The 24,078-nt window shown below is 35.9% G+C and overlaps 1 protein-coding gene across 1 annotated transcript in view; it reads left to right on the forward strand.

The window, feature by feature from the left end:
• The first annotated feature begins 7,093 nt into the window (after nucleotides 1–7,093).
• The window catches only part of pparab (peroxisome proliferator-activated receptor alpha b), a 39,078-nt gene continuing 22,093 nt past the window's right edge, over nucleotides 7,094–24,078 (forward strand). The window contains exons 1-3 of the mRNA XM_051883407.1: nucleotides 7,094–7,268; nucleotides 8,051–8,437; nucleotides 23,023–23,268. Coding sequence (XP_051739367.1) covers nucleotides 23,061–23,268 — 208 coding nt within the window. The 5' untranslated portion in view covers nucleotides 7,094–7,268; nucleotides 8,051–8,437; nucleotides 23,023–23,060. The remainder of the gene's footprint in view (nucleotides 7,269–8,050; nucleotides 8,438–23,022; nucleotides 23,269–24,078) is intronic.

The following is a 24,078-nucleotide window of genomic DNA, read 5'->3' on the forward strand; positions in this document are numbered from 1 at the left end:
ATATATATATATATATTAGAGATGCACCAATAGACGATTATTCAGAGTGATATCTGCCGATACCAATAACAATACCAATAGTTTGAGGGTTCTGCCTTTTATACCTTCTCTTAAATTAATGATAATTTCATTATAATTAATAATAATTAGGGCCCGAGCACCGATGGCGAGGACCCTATTGTAATTGCTCAGTCAATTATTCTTCTCCGAAATGAATCGCATTTTTGAGGGCCTAAACATGCTCGAAATCTCATGAAACTTTGCACACGCGTCAGAAGTGGTGAAAATTTACGTCTGATATGGGTTTCAGAATTAGGTGTGGAAAAATGGCTCAATAGCGCCACCTACAAAATTTCAATCAAGCGCCGTTCAAGCTACGTTTCACGTACAGGTATGAAATTCGGTACACACATGTAACAGCCCAATACCTACAAAAAAGTCCCTGGGTGTGAAATCTGAAAACCAACAGGAAGTCAGATATTTTGAATTTTCTCTGCAAAATTTTTGCCATTTCCAGACATTGTACTTTAACGAACTCCTCCTAGAGCTTTAATCAGATCAACATCATATTCGTTCAGTCTAATCTTAAGGCCTTTGTGACGTTAAATTGCGAAGATCTTGAGTTTTCGCTGAAGGGCGTGTCCGTGGCAGCCTGGCAAAGTTCAATGTTTCGCCATGAAACAGGAAGTTGTTGTGACTCGGGCACACAATGTCCAATCTGCGCCAAACTTCACATGTTTTATTAGAGTCCTGACCTGAAGACATCTACATGCCAATATTCAGTTACGGTCATAGCGCCACCTGCGGGCAACAGGAAATGACATGTTTTACACTGTGATTAACTCCTCATAGTGATTTAACCAGGTCAACATCAATATATGGTCAGTCTAATCTTAAGGCCTTCGCGATGTTAAATTGCAAAGATCTTGAGTTTTCACTAAAGGGCGTGTCCGTGGCGGCCTGACAAAGTCTGATGTTTCGCCATGAAAGAGGAAGCTGTTGTAACTCAGGTATACAGTGTCTGATCTGCCCTAAACTTCACATGTGTGATAAGAGTCCTGGCCTAAAGACATCTATATGCCAATATTCAGTTAGTCATAGCCCAACAGGAAATGGCATGCTTTGCACTGTAATTCACTCCCAGAAACACATTTGTAAATGCCATGAAGTACCAAACGTGCTAGAAACACGTTAAATCACTTGGCTAAGTGCTAATGTATGCGATTAACGCCACGAAAGAGGAAGTTGTTGTAACTCAGGCAATGTCCGATCTGCTCCAAACTCCACATGTTTGATAATAGTCCTGGCCTGAAGACATCTACATGGCAATATTCAGTTACAGTCAAAGCGACACCTGCTGGCAGCAGGAACTGTGGTGCATCAAAATGACTCTGCCATATTTCTCCTCTATTTATCCGCTTAAATGACTATTGCCCACTGTTCACAGTTTTCCTAAGGCCACCTGGTGGCGGTGAGCCCGGGTGCGAGGGCCCTTTCATCACTGCTTGCAGCTTTAATTAATTATTATATTTGTAATTATTATATTTTGAAAGAAATGCAAATAAAAACTTTACTCTCTATTTCTTGTTTCAGAGTAACTGGTATCAGTTACAAACAAACACATTACTCAAATTAATATTAACAAACATTAACTAAATTCTGAAGAATAAATTAATATTTCTTAACTTTCTGAATGTTATTAATTCATATAATTACTATTAATATTAAACATCAAACTGGTTTCTTAGCATTTTCTTTACACAAAGCCCAAATGCAGTACATATTCCTGCCCTCTTTTGATTGACAGGATATATCGGCCCTGAATATTGGCTGTTTTAAACTATTATAACTATAACGATTATTAGCAGATATAGGTGCATCTCTAATATATATATATATATATATATATGTATATATATATATATATATATATATATATATAATTATTATTATTATTATTATATAAAGATTGCAAAATGTCTTGGAAACTTTTTATCATAAAATGTGTTTTATGTATAGATTTTATTGTTGTACTCTCGTCACCTTAAACTATGAACATGCATCATAAAATATCTTTAAACCTTGTCATTTTCACAGCAAAAGGTTAGTGGTCTTGTTTACCAAAACTTGAGATTAAATGAGACATAATGTGTGAAGAGAACAGAAAAGTTACCACATTTAATTAAAGTGTAATTTTGTATGCAAAACTGGTTAAAATTGTGAGAACTGTAGGATATGTTTTGCTTTAGCAAGACAAAGGACCGGCTATTTTATTCCATGTTTTCCATGTCATTTTCAACACAGAATGAGCAATAATTTAAGATGTGAGAGTTTGTTTATATATACACAAGTCCACAGAATCAAAAGAGCCCACACTTTAAGAAACGGGTATAATGCACCGACTTACTTGCAAACACTTTTTAGTGTAATTTCTACATAATTGCATACAGATAATAACTTTTTCATGCTAGTGGTTTGCTGTGTCTCGGTGGTCATTCATATAGGCCTACCTGTATTTCATATTGGATCACCTCAAGGCTGGACAGACTTCGACCTGATCATAAACTGGAACACGTGTCAGAACCTCACATGGACAGAGTTGTACACATTAGACAGAAAAAAAAACATTATATAAAGCTCTGCTTATACTGCTATCATACTGACCATGATTCAGCGTTAGATGGCAGTGTCATAATGACAACAATTCCCTTCATTCACAGGCCTTGTGGAGCAATTTGAGATATTTTTTCCTCCCATTTGGAGGGAAATGATCCTTTATACTACAATATATACACACAAAAATGATTAGAAACTGCTTTATGAAATTTTTTTCTGTAAAATGGCGAAAAACTGCTGAGCTACCTTGTGTCTGTCAGTTAGCCAACGCATCATCATAACTTTATAACAGAGACATGGCGCCATCTGTTGGTTATTTTACTGACATGTATTTAGCACGATTTTAGGCTTATTACTTTATGATATACGGTTGATTAATAAATCATTCTAATATGTTAATTTGATACTCAGTTATTATCAATGTTGGAAACAGTGGTGCTGCTTAATATAATTTTGGAACTTGTGATACTTTTTTCAGGATTCATTGATAAATAACTAGTTAAAAAGAACAGAATTTATTCAAAATAGAAATCTTTTCTAACATTATAAGTCTTTGCTATCACTTTTTATCAATTTAACACATCCTTGCTGAATAAAATTATTAATTCAAAAAAGGAAGAAAAAAATTACTGACCCAAAACTTTTGAACGGTAGTGTATATTGTTACAAAAGATTTTAAAATAAATGCTTTTTTTTTTTTTTACTTTTTATTCATCAGTGAATCCTGAAAAAAGTAACACGGGTTATTAAAAAAAATATTAAGCAGCACAACTGTTTCCAGCATTGATAATAAATCATCATATTAGAATGATTTCTGAAGGATCATGTGACAATAATAATGCTGAAAATTCAGCTTTGATCACAGGAATAAATTACATTTTAAAGTATATTAAAATAGAAAACCTTTGTTTTAATAATATTTCACAATATTACTGTTTTTTTTCTGTATTTTTGATCAAATAACTGCAGGCTTGAAGAACAAAAACATTAAAAATAGTATGTGTCCAAACTTTTGACCGGTACACATAAATGTCAGGTTGGGTTGTATTTTAAATGTTATGCTTTTCTAAAATGTATTAATTACTATATTAATCTAAAACAATGATATCAAATATTAATAAATGTACTTACATTATTTTAGTTGTTGCCACAGTCACGGCTAATTATTGCATTATATCAAAAAGCACAAAACTAAAAAAAACAGACTCATCAGACGATCTATTGTTAGGAAACCTTTCAGATGGCAGTGATTGATTTTCCACAGGTTTCAGGAGAGATCCCAGCTGTGCTCTGCAGAAATCAACATTTTCACCACGTGTTATGCAAGTCCCATTATTTCAGCATCTTGCAATCTCATTGTCCAGGATGTTTTTTATTCCATTTTAAACAAAGTCTCTGCCATGACTATTCTCTGATGGTTCGTCAAACACACTTTCTAAGATCATTATTTTGCAAGCTCATAAAATGACTGTAAATGCTGTTCACTGTTTAGGGACATGTTGTGTGCAATATCTAGATTAATCCCTTTTTCCATTGCTAAAACACTTGCATGCGATTCTTTACTTGATTTTGGGTTCATCTTATTCTAGACCATATATTATCCATATATATGTACAAAGACACATTTTTTCTATGTGAGAATAATGTTAAGTGTGACATTATAAAGGCAACATATTGTTTTCAAAATTAAATTTAAATAGTTTTATCATGTTAATGAATATGGGAATGTATTTGGTCTAGATCTGCTACGCTTCTGCTGCTGATGCAGTTGATCATTGCTGCGGAGCAAGTATGGACTCGCTACTGCTAATATACACAGAAACGCTGCTGTGAGCATGTAAGATCTGCTGCTGCTGCATAAATAGACACACATAAATCCCATAGCAGATCTAGGCAGGTGGAGCTGGGGAGGTGGAGGGGTTCAGAGGAAGAAGAACAATGAACAATGTTGAGCAAGCAATCTCATTGGCTGCAGGATCAGCAGAGGCCAATCAGCTTGTGCCATGTGGCAATAAGGGCTGCATCCGGAATCGCATACTATTGCAAAAAACAGTATGTGACAAAAGAAGTATGTCTGATACTCATAAAACAGTAGGCAAAAAGTACCCAGATGACCTACTACTTCCAGTGAGATTCTGAAGTGAGCATACGATGGACACTTTACTATCCCATGAGGCCACAGGAGAGGATTTGTGAATGGGAGTGAAGCGACGCAACTGATGCTGGTAGGTAACATGGCTAATGTATACGTCCAGATTACATTCATACTATATAGAACATACTTTTTTAGCAGTCGTGAAGTAATTACTTACTCAAAATAAGTACCTACTAGGGCTGCCCTCTAATAGTCGACTAACCATCAGTTGACGAGAAGAGGCTTAGTTGACCAAAATTTTATTAGTCGCTTAGTCGCAAGGAAAAAAAAAATCTACAGGAAGTGGCGAAGTCACGCAGTCTGTTACGGACAGATCGTTAACAGCTGGGCAGGACATTCAAATGCTCGTTATCATTCATCAAGAGTTTCATGACTGAACTAGATAATTGCCTTGTATTTCGTCTAATAATAAAGTTATAGCCAATTAGAAAAAAGTAAATACCTTCTTTGTATTATGCTGTTCTACCCATTATTAGAGAAACATTTTTGATTTTCACTTGAACAAATTGACAGAAAAAAATTGGTTTATAAACAATTTTCAATAAGAAATTGCAAGTAAATTTCACAATAATTACAAAGAAACGACCAATAGCACATTGAAGTAAACATAAAATTTTGAAAGATTGAAATAGCATTTTCTTGCAAAACGTATTCCAATAACCTCAAATATGGCTTGTCATCTCAAACATGTAAGTAGCAGCAACTTTACATGGCCGCTCACTTTAACGTTAATGTAGAAAAATGTGGGCTATTCAAGTGTGAAAGCTGAATAGTAGTGCGCTTACTGCATGACAGCTAACATGGAGGCGCCGGCGCGATCACTTGCTCTTAAAATACTCCGTCATTTTTGGTCATACAGATAAGAGTAATACATATTTTGAATCTGTGAAGAGTCTACTTTTATTTGCGTGCACTCACAATAACAACAAAACGTTGTGCTTTTGTAAATTATGAAAGTAAACGGGGTGCGATTTCTGCCATGTCTCTCTGTGAACTTGAGCGCACCAAAAAAAAAGAACCGAAACTCCATGTAAACTTGCCTCACAGACATGAAAAATATATCTATAGAAAGCGAAATGTCTACTTTTAAATGAACCAATTCAAATATTCTTAGCTTATGTAATCCGTATGAAACTACTACTACTGCGGAAATGACGAGTCAGCATCGTCAACTACATCACTCCAGCCGAAAATACAGAAAACGCTAGTTTATCAATTAATTATTAAAATATGTTAAAGCAGTCTTCTTGCTGTTTTCCCCTGACACATTCATAATCATTACTTCTGCTGGTGCACTGTGGCAAGCTTTATGCGTGCGCTTGAATGCTGATCAGGCTATGTAGACATTATGATGATTTATATGGTTTATTAATAAACGTGCGATTAGTTGACTAATTGCTTAAATGAACGAATAAATTCTTTAGTTGAGGGCAGCCCTAGTACCTGCTCAAGAGAGTATGCGATTTCGGACGCAGCCGATGCGATTGCTTGCAGATTGCATATAAAGGACCGATCAGTCTGCGCCATCTAGAGTTTCATGACTGAACTAGATAATTGCCTTGTATTTCGTCTAATAATAAAGTTATAGCCAATTAGAAAAAAGTAAATACCTTCTTTGTATTATGCTGTTCTACCCATTATTAGAGAAACATTTTTGATTTTCACTTGAACAAATTGACAGAAAAAAATTGGTTTATAAACAATTTTCAATAAGAAATTGCAAGTAAATTTCACAATAATTACAAAGAAACGACCAATAGCACATTGAAGTAAACATAAAATTTTGAAAGATTGAAATAGCATTTTCTTGCAAAACGTATTCCAATAATCAATTTTATTACAACTTAAAAAAAATACTAAAGAAGGTTGGTAACCAAACAGTTGTAGATCCCCATTGACTTCCATAATACTATGAAAGTCAATGAGGACCAGCAACTGTTTGATTACCCATATTCTACAAAATATCTTCTTTTATGTTCAACAGAACAAAGAAACTCATACAGGTTTAGATCAACTTGAGGCTGAGTAAATGATGACAGACTTTCATTTTTTGGTTAACTGTCCCTTTAATAAGCAAACTCGTGCTTCAGACCTTGGGAGCCATCCAGTTCTCCAGAGTCCCCGGCCAGCCATGATCCCGTTCCTGCCCAGCACCCTACGCTACGTGACGGGCTCCAGTCCCTCGGCTGGCAGTGGTTTCTGGAGGTTGTCCAGAGGAGAGGACCTCACCTTCACTCTTCTTTTGCAATCTGCCCCATCTCCTCCCCGCCCACTCGCCCCCTGGGCAATATCACTGCAACCCTAACATTTATGTCTGGAAGATTTCACAACATAAGCCCTGTGTCCCTCCTCAAAGCGCTTTTGCAATGGAAAGAGTTTTGGATGAGACGCTGCTCTCTGCCAACCTGCCGGCTTGCTTCATCCCAAGATGTTTTTCATTTGAATAGAAAAAGAATGTAAAAATGATAGAGTAAAAATCTGCTGGTTTTGGTTAAATGTAAGTTACCTTAATTGTGTGTGTGTGTGTGTGTGTATATATGTGTGTGTGTGTGTGTATGTATTTATGTGTATATGTACAGTACATGTATGTGTGTATATATATATATATATATATATATATATATATACACACACACACACACACACACGTGCATAGGTAAATATGTATGTATGTATGTATGTGTATATATGTATGTATATAATTAAATATGTATGTGTACATGTATATATGTATATGTATGTGTGTGTGTGTATATATGTATATATGTATATATATATATATATATATATATGCATATGTATGTATGTATATATGTATATGTATATAAATATATATGTGTATGTATATATGTATATAAATGTATATATGTGTATGTATATATGTATATGTATGTGTATGTGTGTGTGTGTGTATGTGTATATATGTATATACGTGCATGTATATGTATGTATGTATGTATATGTATGTGTATATATATGTATATATATATATATGTGTATGTATGTGTGTGTATATGTATATATATATATATATATATATATATATATGCATATGTATGTATGTATATATGTATATAAATATATATATATGTGTATGTATGTATGTATATGTATGTATATATGTGTATGTATGTATAAATGTATATATATAAGTATATATGTGTATGTATATTATATATATATATATATATTGTTTAAGTTTACAGGATGTTGGCGAGATGATGAGTGTGCAGTCTGCACTACATGCACTCACTGAATGTTACTGTATGCTCTCGACAGACATGCAGCAATGTCCTCTGAACCCTGTCCAACCATTCAGACAATCTCATCTGCTCATGTACTGGCCATCATCCACACTACTTTATCAGTGTTCCAGTTAAGGGGCGGTCTGCGCTCCGATTGGTCGAGCGCTGAGGTGTGTCTGGGGGTGTGTCCGTGCGTCTGCATGATCATCTGTGCGTCATGACGCCGTTTCCGGGCGGCGCGAGACCTGCAGCTGCAGTTTGACAGCAGTGGAGGTGCGCGACGAGACTCAGCGGAGGTTATGTGTTTATATAAATGATATAAATGATATTATGCTGCAGTGATCGCGCTGACAGCACCGCCATCGGCTCACTGACGCCTCGAGACGCGATGTTTGACGAGCACTGGCTGCTGCAGCTAAAGGTGACTCAGTGTTGCTGTTTGTCAGAGTCAGTGTTGTTCTGTGAAGTGAAAGGCAGAGCACTGTGTGCACATCCTGCAGGTTTATTCTATTCTATTCTATTCTATTCTATTCTATTCTATTCTATTCTATTAGTTGTGTTTCTGCTTTGTTTTATTCTATTATGTTCAGTTCAGTCATGTTCTGTTTTGTTCTATTCTAGTTTCTCTTGCTTTGTTACTGTATGTTTTTGTTTTTTTAATGTATTAGATGTTTACAGTTTATATGTCTGTTTAAAATCATACAGCAATGCTTCCCAACGTTAACAGGGCTTATCTGAGCACATCAGATAGTTTTGTTGACATTATGCCTTTTGGATTTGAGAAGTGCAGAGATTTGTGCTCCTGTGGTGAAACAGTTACATAATATCACAGGTGTAGTTACTGTGTGTCCATTAAACTGCTGTAATACTCACTGTTTTCTTATGACACTCTCTGGAATTATGTGTCTGGAATTGTGGATTTTTAATTTGAAATTTGTTAGTATACCTTGACTTTAAACTTAGACTTGGTATAAACATTTTTATATTACATTATTAATATTAGAAATTATTCTTAACATTAATATTAGTGAAAACAAAGTATGCAAATCAGGCTTTGTTTAAATTTGTAGGTTAATCTCACAAAATCAAAAAGAAAAAAGGTAATTATACTTTTGCATAAAGACTATGTAGCCTATTTTAAGTACAGTTAACTTTTTTGTATTGTTTCGTAGTTCATCGTGTGTTTTTTGTATTCTTTGACTACCTTGGAATTAGAGATGCACGATTCTGGATAAATTGAGAATCACGATTTTTTTGGTTTAAAATAGAGATTGTGATTCTCCCACGATTCTGAATAGAAAACTAAACAAAATAATGCCATTTACTAGAGGTTCTGACAAAATGTTAATTGCTGCAATCTGTTTAAAAATAAAATTGAATTAATTTGAGGTAATTATTTAAAAAAATTCAGTGTGAATGATTCAATGACTCACTCATAAAGACTTTGCGATCATTACTGGATGAACAGAGATGGTCTTATTATTAGGAAATACGAGGGTCCGTGGCTTTACCATTGCAGAAAGCGTAACGGCTAACTTGGATCACGTGTGCCTCAATCACATTGAAGCCTTGACATCAGTTGTGCAGATCACTGTTTGCGGATGCCATCGAAAAAATGGGAAGTGCCGTAAACTGAGTCCTACCTGTCGCGTGAGTTCTCTTATAAAACAGCATTTTTTTCTGGTGTAAACTCCAAAAATAGATCAATCCAAAACAAATGTTTAAGAGCAAACATGTTGAAGATTAACTGATGGGCTGTCAGTTCATTAAATAATAAGCTATTTTCTCACAAAAGTGGTTTATTTAGAAGAGTGAAGCCTCTCCTCCATCGACATCCATTAAAAAAAATTCTTGGGTACTGCAGCGTTGCGCTTTTTTCGGCTAATCTTGCAGGCTTGCTTTCAAAGGGCTTTGGGATGAAACAACGTTTTTGAACAAATCTCTTGAATGAATGATTCAATGACAAATGCATTTTTAAATGTCACTTGTCTCCACCTACTGGCGTAACAATGTAATAAAATCTTTATTTGAAGCGTCAATTTACTTTCAAAATGTGATTTGGATCAGTGTTTATATCTGAACTATAAACTTTTATTCCAGTAGTTCTGTGATTCAATTATTGAAACAAAGAAATTATGATACTGTGTGGTTGAAAAGACTGTTTGGCTCTCTTTGGCTCAGAACGCAGATCTGAATGTTCTGCTGTGATTTCGTCAAAGGTTTAACAGAGCTGAATCATTGTCATTTAGGAATAAGATTGTGTGGGTGTTTGAATCGAGATCGCAATCTTTTAATGATTATAATTGTGCAGCTCTACTTGGAGTATTATGTAAATACCATATGAATTTGGTAATCACCAAAACGATGGTATCACCAAAGTGTGTTTTTGCAACCTTAACCCTACCATCATGTCAGACACTACATGATAATTTAGTGGTTAATGCTGTCCTTTAATCCTATGGTGACCTCTTTGTGTTGTATCAGCTAGCTGAGCATGCATTTACAAGACCTTCTCCGCGTCCTGCAGGCTTCCTCTAATCTGCCTTTACTGCGCTGTTTTTCTCCCGAGCCTGGTGTAATTTACTCTAAACTGCTCTCTCACAGCGCCTTCTTCAAATATTCAACACGATAAAGCTGGTTGCAGTGTTATCCAACAGATTGCTTATGCTTTTAATGTGTTTGCAGAGCTGCAATAGTCAGAGAGTTTATTGTGTGGCAAATGACCATCTTAGAAGACATGGACCGATTCATTAGAGTTTAGAAATAGTCGTTCTGATATTCAAGCTCTCTAGTTTAACATAAGTGGGACTTTTCTTATCCTAACCCAAAGTATGAGTAATTGTAATAGTGATGTTTGCTCTACTAATAATAATTAGTACTATTGGCCAAAATCTGAGCGTCTTCATTCATTTGTCCACCTGTTTTTATTGGTTCCAGCTCTACTGTGTCTAGCAAAAGCATTGCATTGAGGGATAAAACTGCTGTTGAGTCCCAATAAACTCAAATATTTAGGCTGTTTTGCCAGTGAAACTGGTACTGTCAGCAGATACGGGCATGTTGCTGGACACGGGTTCTCACATACAGCCTGTGAGTTGCAGCATGCATTGCCATGACTCTCTGTAATTTGACCCAGATCTTGCAGTACCTATCTCAGATTTACCAGCTACATAAATGGCATCTGGGTTTTTCCATCTCTGTTTATAATAACTGATCTTTCACAATTCTGGTAGGTTTGCACTACCAGTTCTTCGGGTTGCAATTAAATTAAATCTCATGCATCTTCTTTAGACATGATAGACGAATTTTGCATTTTTTAAATCTTAACAAGACAAATTTGTTTTTCCACCACTTGTGTCTGTCACACCTCATCATGTCGTGACTTTAGAAGCAATTTGGACTATTTTATGGTTGGAATAAAACAATTGCAATAGTCTTTTCTATTGTGATGTATATCTAAGTGATACTGCTTTTCAAACAAGAACAAATGTAGGGCGGGGCTTGATTTTGTTTGTGGGGAACTTATTGGATGGTTGTGGTTTGCTATTGGTGGATCTCATTTGAGTGACAGGTTGCCCTGCCCTCGTCATCAGAGAAGAGAAGAAATGTCTCTGCAAGAGAGAGGGGAAGTTATTTTGATTAAAGATTATGAGGCACACAAATTAAAAAAAATAATGATGTGCACGGATAAATAGTTTATAATAAATTTTGCAATATTCCATAAAAAAGTAAGAATTTAGATTTCATGATGGCTTTAATATTATAATAAGGTTTGAAGTAATGTTTTTCCTTCAAATGGTGTGACTTTACGATTAACTCCTAGTCAAAATTCGCTGTGCACCAAGATTTTCTTCCTATTTTGGACCATTTTAGTTTCGGAGCATCCCTTGTTGGGATTTAAAACTCACACTAGTTTAATTTAGATCTTTCTAAATTTGGTTGCTCCATTTGTAGAAAGTCCTAAGATCTCTGTAAACTAGTACTAGTACTCATTGCCTACAAGTTCGACAAAAAGGTGAGCAAATTGGAAACTCGTAATTGTGGTAATTCCAACATGCCGCGTTATTTGTCATTTCTGCTACACATTGGTTAAGTTGTAACTTGCATTGCCTGGCTAATGCGACAGAGCCATGGACACAAACTAGACTGTCCTATTCTCGCTGCGGGGCCGGTGTTTAAATTACTAAAGCAGACACACTGCTTGAAGCACCAACCCCCCATAAACTTGCATAACCGGATGTTCTGTGAAGGTCATGGAGTTTACCTTGTGTTTTCTTAGTTGTGTTGACCTGTATTTTGCTGTAGTTTTCAGGTTTTTTTTGTCATGACATCTGTGGAGTATTTTAATGTTTTGTAACTGTACACTCTAAAAAATGCTGGGTTAAAAACAACCCAAGTTGGGTTAAAATTGGACAAACCAAGCGATTGGGTTGTTTTGATCTAGCGGTTGGGTTAAATGCTTGCCTAACCTGTTGGGTAGTTTTATTTAGCTCAACTATTGTTTAAAAATTACTGTATTGCTTATAATTATGTATAATAAACAATAAACATTTATTAAATTGCTTATTAATAAATGTTCATCTTTAATTATTATTGTTGCTTCTAGTAATTATGTGTGTAATTTCCAACCTATTTTGGGTTTATTTTAAGCCAGCCATATAGGGTCATTCCGTGCCAAACCAACCAAATTTCGGAAAATTCCCCGGCTCAAATTTTTGATTTTGTAAAAATTTTTTTCTGTAGAAAGACAAACATAAATAGTGGTGAAGCCGAAATATTAAATGTCACAGATGTATAATTTACTGAGTAATCCTCTATTTTGTAGAGAGAGGTCAAAATGACCATTTTCACCTGAGATTTGGAGCCAAATTAGAGGGGTGTAAAAATGATCTTAGAAAGATGGCAGCATCATTATTTTATTTTTACACAGAGATTGGTAGGTCTATTAGTAAAATCTGTTGACTTTAGCAGTCCTTGTTTCATTATATGCCAACGGTGACAGTTCAAAAATGGCAAAAAGCACTTCCAGACGTTTTTTTGCTTCAAGTTTGCTTGCCTGAAACTCAAGTATTAAAGATATCTTAATATTTCCTTCTTAACCAACTGTCCTTTTGGTATCTTAATTTTAAAGGCCCTCGATGGTTCAATCCCAGAGATATGGAGATCTTAATGCTTCTCCATGAGTAAATTGATTAATTGTACACATTTTTAGTAGTCAAAAACCAAATGTGGGTCACTTTGCATACAGCTGATATTTTTTTCTTTCAAAGAGGAATATCTGAAGAATAAATAATGTTAAAACTAGAAATGTATCTCGTGTTTTTCTATCAACTCAATTGCATAGAACATATCTGAGTGCCATAAATAATCCTTTTCTAAAGTTGTCATGCCTGTAACTCTAAAAGTATTCAAGGTATCTTAATATCCTTCTAGATTTTCATTCTTAATAAACTTTTCTTTTGAAATCTTCATTTTCAAGGCCCTATATAGTTCAGTCCTGTAGATATTGGGACCTCAAAGCAGCTCCATGTTCAAATTGTTGAATTTTATCCATTATTCTCAAGTGTTTATGTTCACTTAAGACATGGATATTTTGACATAATTTTGTATTTCTCAGTTCAAGCAGAAGAAGACATAAAAAAGAACCTAAATTCAGTATTTGTGTGTCGAATTAGTAGTTAAACCATTAATGTTTTAATTGCATAAACATGCAAATAAGAACATTAACCCAGGGGTTACAAATGTACAGTGTGAAACCGAAAATCCTGACTAACCAGGATTAATTAATAACTCTGAGTGCAGTGTCAAACGTGCAAGAGATAATATACAGTCAGACGGTCATAAACGCTAAATAAACTCAAAGCTTTTATTACCCTGAAGGAGTTTTATTGCGCAAAATGACCATCTGACTGTACCTGCTTATTGCACAACCGAATAATTAAAAAAAATGGATGTGAACTATTGATTTAAGTTGAATTATTTTATTACAGTATGTGAGAGGAAAGAATACGAAGTGATACAAAAAACATAAATATGTAGCAACGGATAGTTTAGCAGTAAATATGCTAAAATATGTGACCGCAGAATGCCACGATTGACCAATCAGAAACCAGTATTTCAGAAAAGCCACAAGGAACAAGGAAAACCAAATCGGCCTCCATTAGTACCGTTACATGTTAGATTAGGTGTCTTTAGATAAGTAATTATCACAAATTTCCTCTCATGTCAGAGCATGTTGTGCTTCTTCTGTCTGCCTCTCTGCAATGTTTTCTTGCTCTCAAAATCGTAAGCAAAATGCTCATCTCTCCTTGTCTCTTACTGAGGGTCTTTGTCTGACTTGTGTTCTACCATTTGGAATCTGAGACGTCTAATCAGAGCCTTCTTTTTTAGTTATTGAGTAAGAGAATGGGAATGTTCTCGCTCTGTATGTTACCCCACTGTTTATTTTCCTAAAACAGGATTTTCAGGTTGAGCTGACAAGTTTTTCTATCCCAACCACCTGCCTGTGTCTCCGTAAAGAATAACATCAACGTCTCAACAACTTTTAAGTAGACCATTCCAATCAGTTAGTATATTTTTATAAATAATTTTTTTTTTTTTGGCCGTACATTTCACTATGCACTTTTGAAAACAGAATCTTGGACATTCTGCCAAACATCTCGTTTTGTGTTTCAAAGAAGAAAGTCAAATGGGTTTGAAACATTAAAAACATGAGGGTGAAATAATAATGATAAAATATTAAAATTCTGCATTTAGCAATGCACATAATGCATGTATGGATGCATGAACACTGTTTTTAATTGCTGTTTTCACAGTTGGCTTCTTCCTCCCTCAGATGTTTTCATACTCAGTTTTCCACTTTGTCTAAACATAGTCACGCACTTATATTTACATATTTACTGCAACAACAGCACTTTGGGTTTGAAGAGACCTGCTAAAAATACAAAACCACATTTTGGTTTACTCAGGCAAGGCAGGTATCTCTAAACCAAGTGACAGACGGAAAGACAGACTGACTTAATTGATCCCTGAGGGGAATTTCAGTTTAAGCCAACACAGAGCAGTTTTAAACGTGTCATTTCCTGCGCTTTGACCTGATCTGCTGTTGTCTCACTGCAGCTTTAATCTCAGAAGCTTCTGTCCTGACAGACAATACTGAAGTTGTGTTCGCTGCTTAAGTCCGTCTGACAAGGACTCTAAACGTCCATCACACTAAATGACCATGTCAGAGACAGACAAACCGTAAGCAGCTCAGGAGAGATTGTGAGTTAATGATCCAGGACTCTCTGTTGAGGCCTCAGGCGCTGTAAAACAAGATTGCTACAACCACATATTCAAATTTACGCATGTTACTTTCAGTTTTACCCAGTAAATGAGGTATTGAGCACTGCACTATGTAGTTGTCGTGTTTACTTTAAGTTGACGTGAAATGACTGTGATTGCCTGTGCAAAACTTACCGCCACAATGCCAGGGAGGTTGCCAGGCTGTTGCTAGGGTGTTATGAGCAGTTGCTGGGCGGTTGCTGGGCGGTTGCTGGGCGGTTGCTGGTTGGTTGCTGGGTGGATGCTGGTTGGTTGCTGGGTGGATGCTGGGTGGTTGCTGGGTGGTTGCTGGGTGGATGCTGGGTGGTTGCTGTGCGGATGCTGTGCGGTTGCTGGGTGGTTGCTGGGTGGTTGCTGGGTGGATGCTGGGTGGATGCTGTGCGGATGCTGTGCGGATGCTGTGCGGTTGCTGTGCGGTTGCTGGGTGGTTGCTGGGTGGTTGCTGTGCGGATGCTGGGTGGTTGCTGGGTGGTTGCTGTGCAGATGCTGGGTGGTTGCTGGGTGGTTGCTGTGCGGATGCTGGGTGGTTGCTGGGTGGTTGGTGGTTGGTTGCTGGGTGGTTGCTGTGCAGATGCTGGGTGGTTGCTGGGTGGTTGCTGTGCGGATGCTGGGTGATTGCTGGGTGGTTGCTGTGCGATTGCTGGGTGGTTGCTGTGCGGATGCTGGGTGGTTGCTGGGTGGTTGGTGGTTGGTTGCTGGGTGGTTGCTGGGTGGTTGCTATGCAGATGCTGGGTGGTTGCTGTGCGATTGCTGGGTGGTTGTTGCTGTGTGGATGCTGGGCAGTTGCTGTGTGGTTGCTGGGTGGTGGCTGTGTGGTTGCTGTGGCACAGCAACCACCCAGCAACCACCCAGTATCCGCACAGAAACCGCACAGCAACCACCCAGGGCAAGGATCGGGTTGATTTTATTTAACCTGATTCGACTGAATCAGGAAAATGTATTTTCCCCATATGTGCAGTTTCAGAAGTGAAGTTGTTGTATTTGGAGATGAACGGAGACCAGTACTTTTACTAATAAATGTATTTTTAGTAACTTTCAGGTATAGTGTTGATTTTGATTGCAGCAATTGCACTGCGAACAAGCGTATTGGGTTTCGAGTCTCACAAGTCGCTTTAGAAAGTCGTTGAATCTTTTTTCCTTTTCAGATCTTAGCAAGTGAATAGGGATAAGTCACCATGGTCAACTATTATTTACTATACCGTGAAATAAGACTTTGGTCATATCACTCACCCCTAATGGCTGGCTTATTCCCCTTAGAGTCGAACCCTTAACATACACTGATCCGTCACTGAACACAAGCAGATTAAGAGCCGTTTAGTAATTTCAACTGATTCAACTAACTTGATTCCACTCAAATGAAAGCACTTCCCATTCGTTTCAGCACTGTTAAACTGTTAAACAATGACTTGTGGCTGTCAGATTTTCGCACTCCCCCACGCTGATGTTCCGCAGCCTTAATGTTACCATGATAATGTTACCGTGAGAAGTGTGTCATTTGGGTTTTGGTGTCCGGTTTTGTTGACAACGTTGCCCCCTCATCCACCCCCAACCCACGGTTGAGGTCACGTTGTGTGTTGAATTGCAACTTGAAACAAGACACAGGCACGTGAAGCATTTGCCACTGATCTCTGCTGGACGATTAGTACTTTCCATGTATAAAGACACATAAACATCAGATCACGTGTATACACTCAAGAGGAAGGTGAGGTTTTGTTGTGGTTTTGCACATGCTGTTCTGACTCTAATCCTAGTACTAATGAAGCTCATTTGTTTTGTATTTTTTATTGTTTTGCTGATATATTTAGCTAGTGATAGAACTCGTGATATTTCATGCATTGATGACTTTCAATACACTTCATTCAAACAGACTGTAAGTGTATGTAGCGTTATCCGAGCCGCCCTATATCTCGGTTTTAATCCGCTCTTATAATAATGCTGTATAGCAGGAGTTGTCATTGATTCACTAAGATCGTCCTTGGCCATCCAAGACTCTGTCCTGAAGCTAATAACCAATCCATTGCTCCTCATAATAACTAACTACTCATATTTGTTGGTCATAGCTTCAGCCTTACGAAGAACTTAATTTGTTGGTAAATATATCATGTATGCTCAATAAAGCGTCAGTTTCTTGCTACTTAAAAGGGTAATATCATTAAAAACAGGATATTTCTTTGATCTTGGGAAATAAGAGTTCAGTGTGTACTGTTACTCTAGACTGGGGCTGTGGCAGTGTAATCACACATATGCAAATTGCAATCATATAATTGATATATTGTGATTCTTTTCTCACATACATATTGCATCAGATGCTTGTAAATCTGGATATTTTCTACTGGTCAAGTAATGAAAAAGCAGGTCTTTGTTTTTCAGTGTTGATTATAATTATATTGGCTGAATTTGCTACTGTATAGTTATATTTTAAACAATATTTAACTGCCTGATTGAATGGAACTATATTATCGGCCAGCTCTTTATACAAAGTTGGATATATCCACCTTATTTTTCAGGTAAGAGTGGGCAAACATTTGTAAATTTAATGTGTCTGGCTTCTGGCGTCATTCTTTTCCAGTTATTTTTAGCTGTACAAAACAGCTCGTTATGCTGCTTGATATTGCAAACTGGTATTTCTTACCATATATCTTACTTCCGCATTGATAAATAAGGTGGATATGAATGTATAAGAACTTTATCTGCATACACACAGTATACTATGAAAGTTTGTTTCCGCCACTAAAAAAAACAATAAATAAGGTAATTGCGACTTCTTATCTCACAATTCTGACTTTTTTCTCGCAATTGGGAGTTATAAAGTCAGAATTGCGAGATATAAAGTCAGAATTACGAGTTATAAAGTCAGAATTGCGTGTTATAAAGTCAGAATTACGAGTTATAAAGTCAGAATTGCGAGATATAAAGTCAGAATTGCGTGTTATAAGGTCAGAATTGCGAGATATAAAGTCAGAATTGCGAGATACGAAGTCAGAATTGCGAGATACGAAGTCAGAATTGCGAGTTATAAAGTCAGAATTGCGAGATATAAAGTTAGAATTGCGAGATATAAAGTCAGAATTGCGAGATATAAAGTCAGAATTGCGTGTTATAAGGTCAGAATTGCGAGATATAAAGTCAGAATTGCGAGATACGAAGTCAGAATTGCGAGATACGAAGTCAGAATTGTGACATATAAAGTCAGAATTGCGAGTTATAAAGTCAGAATTGCGAGATATAAAGTCAGAATTGTGACATATAAAGTCAGAATTGCGAGATATAAAGTTAGAATTGCGAGATATAAAGTCAGAATTGCGAGATATAAAGTCAGAATTGTGAGATACGAAGTCAGAATTGCATGATACAAAGTCAGAATTGTGACATATAAAGTCAGAATTGCGAGTTATAAAGTCAGAATTGCGAGATACGAAGTCAGAATTGCATGATACAAAGTCAGAATTGTGACATATAAAGTCAGAATTGCGAGATATAAAGTTAGAATTGCGAGATATAAAGTCAGAATTGCGAGATATAAAGTCAGAATTGTGAGATACAAAGTCAGAATTGCATGATACAAAGTCAGAATTGTGACATATAAAGTCAGAATTGCGAGTTATAAAGTCAGAATTGTGAGTTATAAAGTCAGAATTGTGAGATATAAAGTCAGAATTGTGACATATAAAGTCAGAATTGTGACATATAAAGTCAGAATTGCGAGTTATAAAGTCAGAATTGTGAGATATAAAGTCAGAATTGCGTATTATAAAGTCAGAATTGCGAGATATAAAGTCAGAATTGCGAGATATAAAGTCAGAATTACGAGATATAAAGTCGCAATTTTGACTTTTTTCTCGCAATTGCAAGTTGACTTTATAGCTTGCAATTATTTTCTCAAAAAGAAGAAAATATTGAAGAAAATAAGTGAAATGGAAATGGTTTGGCAGCTTCCACTGATCTAGAATGGAAAGTGAACCATCACTGCCCCGGAGAACTGTACATGCCATATCATTGTACTGTCCAGCCTGATAAATACCGTACACATGTACTTCTTGTGGCTGCCGGGGTGCAATGCCCTGGCGTATCGCCCGTGGTCTGTGACCACTGGCTGCCCTCTCTCTGGTCTGTCTCTGAGACGAGTGTCAGGGAACAGCGTGTCCTGGCTGGGGGCGATGCAGCGTGTTTAGTGGCTTGTCATCACAGGAGTGAGTAGGTGTTGAACAAGCTCGCATTACATACAGGACCTTTGTTTATTTGCATGAGTGTTACATAATCATGCAGCAGCGAAGTATTTATTCTCCTGCAGCTGATTGGTCGCCTGATTTGATGCATATTGATGTTCAAGCACTCAGTGTTTTATGAGCATAAATAGAAAAGAGCTATGTTCAGTTGTTAAAAAAAAGTGCTGCACAATATTGTTCCACAATTTTAATAGAAATTACAGTTTGCATGATACCATTTGAAACGTTAAGCATTGTATATTGCATACTTATTTAAAAAAAAAAAAAAAAAAGCAGTATGCAAGTACTTCGTGAGGGACGGTCACACTACACTTTTCATCCTATCGATGAATAGCAGTCTTTTTGAGCTTTAATGTTCACCAAATTTGCAAAATTCTGTGACATTCCACATTAATTCCATTTTTATGACTACGTTTTTTCGCATTGCAGGGCCCTAGTCAAACTGTGAGTTACCTTTACTTCTTTTGAAGTTGTTTGTGTAAGTTTATTGGTTGGGTATTTTTGTAACGTTTCTGTCTGTCTGTGACCTTGAATGTGTCTGAATGAGAGTGTCGTGTCCCTCTTTGACCTCTGACAGACACAAAGATCTGCTGTATTTGTCCTCCTACTCCTCTCGCTCATTGTTTCCCATCTACAAGTGTTTCCCCCCCTTTCTTGTTTTTGCTCTTCAGTGACATTGAGTGAATGAGTTTCTGTCTATCTATTTCTGTCTTTGTCATTGTCACAAACAGTCGTGTCAGTCAAACATGATGAACGCGTGATGTCTGACTGTCGCTTCCAGGTCCTTCAAACTCAGGTTTTCCTTAAGTCTAAATCTCTGTGTTTAGATGTGAAAAATACCATGGTAATACCATTTTTTTTTCTTGGACTTGTATTATAGTAGAAGACAACTGATTTTCAGTATCAACTTTGTCTCAGATATTTCTCCTAAAATTCCTCAGGAGAGATAAAAACTGAGTCACTATTTGTCATCCGGATAGACTCTAGAGCCAAAAAGTGAATGTGGAGAGCAGCTTGGATCATTTGATGAGAAATATTTGCGTTCATATTGAGATTTCAGACTTGATTCCATACTTTGGTATCTTGAGCAAGTCTGAGCACAGCTTCAAACATTAGATTCACTATTAGTATACTTCTTTTAAACTTAAAATATATCGAAGAAAAGTATTAAGTATAATAAGTATACTTGGCTCATACTGACAAGTACATTGTATATTGGCCTATACTTGTACTTCATCATTTGATGAAGATATACTTCATAAAAATATTCCAAGTATACTTGGCCTATGCTGACAAGTAAGTATATTTGGCCAATACTTGTACTCAATTATTTGATCGAGATATACTTCAGAAAACTATTTAGTATTCAAAGTATACTTGACTTCTACTGACAAGTATACAGAAAAGTAAGTATTTTTGGCCTATAACTTGCTCTCAATCATTTGATTGTGATATACTTCAGAAAACTATTAAGTATTATAAGTATTTTGAATTCTACTGACAAGTATACAGAAAAGTAAGTATATTTGGCCAGTACTTGTACTCAATCATTTGATCAAGATATACTTAAGAAAAATATTCCAAGTATACTTGGCTTATACTGATAAGTATACAGAAAAGTAAGTATATTTGGCATATACCAGTACTCAAATCATTGGATCAAGATATACTTCAGAAAATGATTAAGTATTCCAAGTATACTTGAATTCTACTGACAAATATAGAGAAAAGTCTAAGTATATTTGGCCAGTACTTGTACTCAATCATTTGATCAAGATATACTTAAGAAAAATATTCCAAGTATACTTGGCTTATACTGACAAGTATACAGAAAAGTAAGTATATTTGGCATATACCAGTACTCAAATCATTGGATCAAGATATACTTCAGAAAATGATTAAGTATTCCAAGTATACTTGAATTCTACTGACAAATATAGAGAAAAGTCTAAGTATATTTGGCCTATACTTGTACTCAGTCATTTGATCAAGATATACTTCAGAGAAATATTCTAAGTATACTTGGCTTATACTGAGAAGTATACAGAAAAGTAAGTATATTTGGTATATACTTGCACTTAATCATTTGATCGATATATATTCTTCAGAAAAGTATTAAGTATTCTAAGTATACTTGAATTCTAATGACAAGTATACAGAAAAGTAAGTATATTTGGCCTATACTTGTACTCAATCATTTGATCGAGATTTACTTCAGAAAAGTATTAAGTATCATAAGTGTACTTGGCTTATACTTGCAAGTATACAGAAAAGTCTATGTATATTTGGCCTATACTTGTACTCTTTTGATCGAGAAATAAGTAAAGTGTAATTAAGTATTTTAAGTATAATTGGCTTGTAATTGTGTTGACTCTTTTGATAGAGTAGCCTAATAAATACTTTTTTTCTTACATATTGGCTTTTTTGAGGTAGTACTCCAGTATATGTTTTACATACTATCTTATAAATGTTTACAGTTTATATAGTTTTTATATAACTTTTTGAAAAATGTTGTGTACTCAATTTACCACTGTTACACTTAAAAGTATACTTTTATAAACTAAAAAGTGAGCCAGTTTAGTCCCAAGAAGTATTGAAATAGTATACTTGTAGTACATTGATTTTAGTGTACTTGCTACATAAAAGTATTGTTAGGAAAATATACTTAAACTTTACTTAAATTTAATTGATAAAATGAACTTGAAGTATATTTCTTTTTTTTTTTTTTGAAGGGTAGAAGAGACACGTGAGGTTATATGGTCTTTTTCTCAGGAAAGTTGCTTTCCATTTTATCTCATTGTTTACTTAGAAAAACTCACTGTAATTTCATGTGAAACTCTCACTACTGCTGTGGTTTTTCTGTACGTGTGTCATTTATAAAGTCACTCTGAAGTCATGTGATCTAGCTCTCAGATGAACTATTAACACTTCCATTGTGTCATGAGTTTATGAAAACTTGCATGACCTCAAAATAGACCTAAAGTGGCATGTGAGTAAATTCTTAATGCCTGAAGGATATTTACTATGTATCTGCAAAGTCTCTTTTAAGCTTGCTGCTCCTGTGGCCTGGTTTTGCTCTCTGATTTTCTCTCTGTGTCAGGCAGACGCAACACAGACGTTTAGATAAGGCTATTTTGGGTGAACTTAACCGTATTTACTGCTGATAAAAATACTGCAGACAACATAAAGCTTTTAGTAGGGCTACTATCTGACAAGCTGTTGTGCCTCAATTAAATGAGACGAAACTGTAACTTTTGTTGAGTGGTTTGAAAAATTGGTTACTAAAACCATTAAAACTAAAACTGAAATAAAAATACAGTAAAGCTTAATACAAAGTATACATACTGGCCTAGTATATTTGGCTTATACTGACAAAAAATTACTAAAACTTAAACTAAAATTAAAATGAAAACGAATTATATTTATTTATTTAATATATATGTCCATGTCGTTCCTCCAGGCTGATGTGTGATTCGTGCTCTGCCCCTGTCCGCCAACATGGTAGACATGGAGAACCACTACAGCGCCCCGTCGCCACTGAACAACTCAGCGCTGGACAGCCCCTTGTGCAGGGACTTCATCGGGGGAATGGAAGACCTTCAGGACATCTCCCAGTCCATCGATGAAGACGCTCTCAGCAGCTTCGAGGTGACCGAGAACCAGTCGTCGGGTCTGGGCTCCGGATCGGAGAGCTCCACTGCGTTAGGTACCCAGATGCTGCCACTCAAATACAATCTGATTTAAGAAATGTTTTCATGCAATTGCGTTACATTACATAACATTACATTATATTACGTTACATTGCGTTACATTATGTTACATTACATTATGTTATATTGCGTTACATTACGTTACATTACATTATGTTATATTGCGTTACAATACGTTACATTACATTGCATTACATTGTTACATTACGTTACGTTACATTACGTTACATTACATTACATTGCGTTACATTACGTTACATTACATTGCGTTACATTGTTACATTACGTTACGTTAAATTACATTACGCTACATTACATTACGTTACATTATGTTACATTACATTGCGTTACATTGTTATGTTACGCTACATTACATTACGCTACATTACATTACGTTACGTTACATTACGTTACATTACATTACATTGCGTTACATTACGTTGCATTGCATTTCATTTCATTTGGTTGCTCTGCACTACATTGCATTATATTTTATAATGTTACGTTGTGTTACGTTGCTTTGCACTGCATTGCATTACATTGCATTACATTATATTACATTATATTATGCTGCATTGCGTTACGTTGTTACGTTGTATTAAGTTGTGTTGCTTTGCACTACATTATATTGTTGTATTGTGTTACATTGTGTTACATTGTTACGTTGCGTTAAGTTGCGTTGCTTTGCACTACATTATATTATGTTGCATTGTGATACGTTGTGTTAAGTTGTAAGTTGCGTTAAGTTGCATTACGTTACGTTGCTTTGCACTACATTGCATTACATTATATTACATTATATTATG

This window comes from Ctenopharyngodon idella, chromosome 24 (genome assembly GCF_019924925.1).
Source record: "Ctenopharyngodon idella isolate HZGC_01 chromosome 24, HZGC01, whole genome shotgun sequence".
NCBI classification, from domain to species: Eukaryota; Metazoa; Chordata; class Actinopteri; order Cypriniformes; family Xenocyprididae; genus Ctenopharyngodon; species Ctenopharyngodon idella.